This window comes from Zea mays, chromosome 2 (assembly GCF_902167145.1).
Source record: "Zea mays cultivar B73 chromosome 2, Zm-B73-REFERENCE-NAM-5.0, whole genome shotgun sequence".
NCBI classification, from domain to species: Eukaryota; Viridiplantae; Streptophyta; class Magnoliopsida; order Poales; family Poaceae; genus Zea; species Zea mays.
The window spans coordinates 34,050,204-34,054,294 of NC_050097.1; the positions used below are offsets into that span (position 1 = coordinate 34,050,204).

General features: G+C 43.2%; 1 protein-coding gene across 1 annotated transcript; it reads left to right on the forward strand.

Annotated features, from left to right (window-relative positions):
• Positions 1-1,899, forward strand: LOC111365147 (uncharacterized). The gene is made up of 3 exons (NM_001357858.1): positions 1-144; positions 236-301; positions 1,657-1,899. Exons 1-3 carry the CDS (start codon positions 97-99, stop codon positions 1,696-1,698), a joined length of 156 nt encoding a protein of 51 aa, NP_001344787.1. The 5' UTR covers positions 1-96; the 3' UTR covers positions 1,699-1,899.
• The last annotated feature ends 2,192 nt before the right edge of the window (positions 1,900-4,091 follow it).

Here is a 4,091-nt window from a genome sequence, read left to right on the forward strand (position 1 = left end):
GTCTTCTCCCCTGCGTCAAAGACGACGCAAGCCCTTGCCTCTCCCTACTCCAAACCCTCGCCGACTCAGATCCAGCTTCCTCGCACCGCCGTCGCCATGCCGTTCACTCCAGGCCCCTACTCTGGCGTCAGCACCCTCGCCCTTGTAAGTACCTGTTCTCCCAGATGATTCTGTCCTGGTTGCTTCCGGATCGGATCTGAATCCCTCATCGCGCTTCCTCGTCTTGTCTCTGCAGGTGGCGAGGGCGTCGGCCTTTGGCGTCGGTGTCGTCTACGGGAGCATCAAGCTCTCAATCCTAAAGGTACGTCATCTTGTGAATTGACTGACTCAACCTGGTAGCGGAGGTTTTTTAGATGGTTCGAATTCCGCAACGCTTTAGCATGGTTCAGGAATCGGCTAAGGATTTTATGATGTGAGGATTCGACGGAATGCCGTGAAATTAACCTTTTCCTACGTTGATGCCCTTACTGGAACAGTTTCGAGCCTCACTCGTCTGGATAGTCATAGACTGATGGGTAATTTATGTCGGTATGAGTAGTTGAGTTTAAATTAACAACGAGCTGATGCTTGGCATCGCGGAAATAATTTGTTTAGAATAGTTCATCAACCAATTGAGGCTGTTGTATAGCTGCTTGTTAGTTTATGGCTGCGACAAACTGTTTTGCCCTGATTTGTCTCCTCTGCATGTTTGTGGGCACTACACGTCTACAATGACATTCTTCTTACTTGAAGATGAGTTTATATATTTGCTCCTGAGTTTTCACATCCTGGAAGTTCCCCAAAAACATGTTAGGTATAATACTTTTTTTGTTGGTATTGTATGAAAGCCATTCTTTTCCGATGAGTGCATATTTCCTGCTAGATATGATTTCATATTTTGCCAGCCCTTGAAACAGTAGGCACACTGAATGAATGGGCTTAAATTTATGTTATAAATTCTTTTGTTGTGATTGGTGAAAACTCTGGTAACTGTAAAAAGCAAGTCATACTTATTCTAAATGATAAATGATGATGGTCGGTTTTGTTTTGTTCGTAAGTCTTGATATATGAAACTGTCAGCGTCTTTTTTCCAGATTATTCGTGCAAAAGTAGAAGGAGAATTTTGGTGATGTTAATGGTCTTCTGATAAAAGCTTACTTTGTTTGGTCTATCACTCTTGCACCCCTCTTCTCTAATAGATGGCTGTGTTGGTTCTTCATAGTTTCCAGCATAGTGTAGATCTTTGTACTGGTCCTTTTAAACTGGTTGACATACACATTCACAATTCACTAATTTATTTGTGCTGGTTGCTCCTACCTTTAAATTTAGCACTGTGATCTATACTAGTTACTGATTTTGATTGAATTTGTTATATTCAGACTTTAGTAGATGCTGCTACCATTGACTTTTTCTATGCAAGCTTATGGAACCAGTATACTGAGCTTGTTCTGCTGTTGTTTCAACTTTGGGCCTGGTTACAGTTTAACTTGCATGCCGCTTTGTGTTTGTGAAAGATCATGTTTGCCTCATTCCCTATTTGAACCGTGGTCGTTTTTAGTAAGAAGCCTAGCTGCACTCTTGTAACAAGTGCATCTCAAGTTTATTTGTTGCTTCATTCCCTATTTGCTGCACTGAACCGTCCAATTCAATTTTCTTACGTTGCACTTTCTCTTTCAGGTAACAAAACCTAAAAAGGAGGAAGTGCATGATCATCACTAAGGATGACAGGGCTGCTACATGTTATAAAATTGGCAGTGCACCCCTTCTCCATACGTGCAATTTCGTTTATGATTTGTGGACCTGTCTGTAACATACCTGCTGTTTTTTTTGTGTTGTAATAAATTCTTATACAATGACATGAAATCAGGAAGTGGAAAAAGCAATATTAATAATTGCAAGTCGTTCGACAAATCTTGATTAGTTGGGCCGGTTGCCTGTTAAAAGAGATTTGGTGGGTGTGGTTGTCCAGACCGTCCGAACTAGTGGACAATAAGGGCGCTAGGATACTGTGGAGACCTTAACAGTTGCTGACAATTGGACCCATATGGCAGCCACTCTTAAAGGCCATGCAATATAGACCCTGTTTGTTACCGTTTATGACAATCAATTTATATAATCTCATAAGTTAGGGGTATTAATCAGGGAGTTTGGTAGTCCTGATTACTATTGCAATCCCGACTATAAGACGTATGTTGTTCCTTCAGTTACCTGTGGCTTCCGTAACACTGTCACGTAGAGGGGAGGAGGTCTGACCGTGCAATCCTTGCGCAGAAATTTGAGAAATAATCAAGTCGTTTGGGCCGGTGAGATTTTTTTTAATTAATTTGATCTAGAATCATATTTCTGCAGTGCTGTAGAGAAAGAATGCTAGTTGAGTTGTTTCAAAAAAAAAAAAACTACAAGTACAGGAATGGTGACGACTCTCCTATGTGCAAGTGCAATAGTTACGGAAAATTTAGTTGTGTTGTAGTCGAAAAAATTCAGTGGCGAGTGGGGGCAGTGATTTAGGACACTTGACTATGTGTATTTTTTAATTACTCCTAAACTTAAACAGTAATTCTATACAGCAACAACAGCCCCACATATCATGTGCATAGTTTTTTTAATAGTTTTACTTAAACCTATGCAATAACATTCTACATTAGATGCATACTTATGAACACATTGTAAATTCATGGCACGTGCCTAACCATCCCTACTATTTTTCTCTATCTTCTGTGTCTCTAACATGGATGCATCTACACCTGCACGACGTTTAAAGTTATAAAAATTCGTTTGGTATGCTTTTGATCGAGTTCCCAACATTTAGGGCTAGTTTATAAAATTAAATCTCCTTCGGAATTTTCGAGGATTGAAGGGAAAATTATGCTAATCTGGTTCCTTAAAACTTGAACGCATTTGGGCTCATCTGGTTCCTTAAAACTTAAACGCATTTGGGCTCACGCCTGCATTTCACGCGGCCTTGCATGCCTCCGGCATGACGTGTAGAGCAGCCGGTCCCACCGTCAAGGTCATTCACCGTGATCCTACCAAACAGCGGCACTAGCAGGCAGCGCGGCGGCACGCAGACGGAGACCGCTCTTAGTGCCGACTGCGCGTTCATGACACCTGCCCATGAGAGAGAGGACATTTGCCTTGCACAGTTGCACTGGAAGCATAGTATCTGCTGGTCATTGCTCCACATGTTGTAGCGTACCGTCAGTGTTGTTGGTCACAATCATCCTCCGCCTCCTCCGTCCCCCACCGTGCCTCCTCTCCCAGGTCCCCAATCACGACATTTTGACGTGTGGCACTTACTGAGCGTAGGGCATCCCTTCCAGTTTGGCCACTGCTCACCTATCGCAACAACATGTAAAGGTGGAACAGACACATGGGCAGCCGCAGGCAAGCGGGGAAGTCCATGGCTGGCTACTGTTGCCATACGCCATGGCAGGCCCTATTGTGTGCAGTTTCTCTCTCTAGGTACCATCAATGACACCTAAAACCACGACGTCCAACAGGTACAAGCGGACTGAAAATGACATGCTCTATTGCTCTCCTTTCTTCTAACAGTTAGGACTTAGGACCATCCCCTTCTTGGCTGTTGATAGTTTCACGGACTGGTTGTCCTTTTGTCTATAATGGACAGTAATTTATATTACCTTCTCTCTGAGCTAGACCTGTTAATCATCATCCATTACTGATACACCTGTCGTTTGTGTCTGTAATTGTATGAGGTCCTTCCAGAACTTGAACAGGGAGCACGGAGTCCTCAGGCAGAAGATGGAAACATCTTCTAGGTAATCACACACACACGCTCAGCTTCATCCCTGCGTTCGTCACCTTGCTAATCTCGCCTGTGTGCAACTGCTGTGACAGGTCGATCCTGCTGTGACTGCAACCAGACCTAAAGGCATGTAAGGAACGACTGATGGCGTAAAGATGGGCCACGAATAAGGAGTATCCCATTTTTCTATGGTCTATGGGGGAGTTATCTGTAGGTTTTAAGTGTAACACACTTCAGAATCTAGGCATTAAGTTGGTGCTGTCGAGTGCCGACTAGCTAGGGACACTAGCTAGGTCGACATGCAAAATGGAATGAAATGTGTCGCTCTAATTTTATTTGCTAGAAA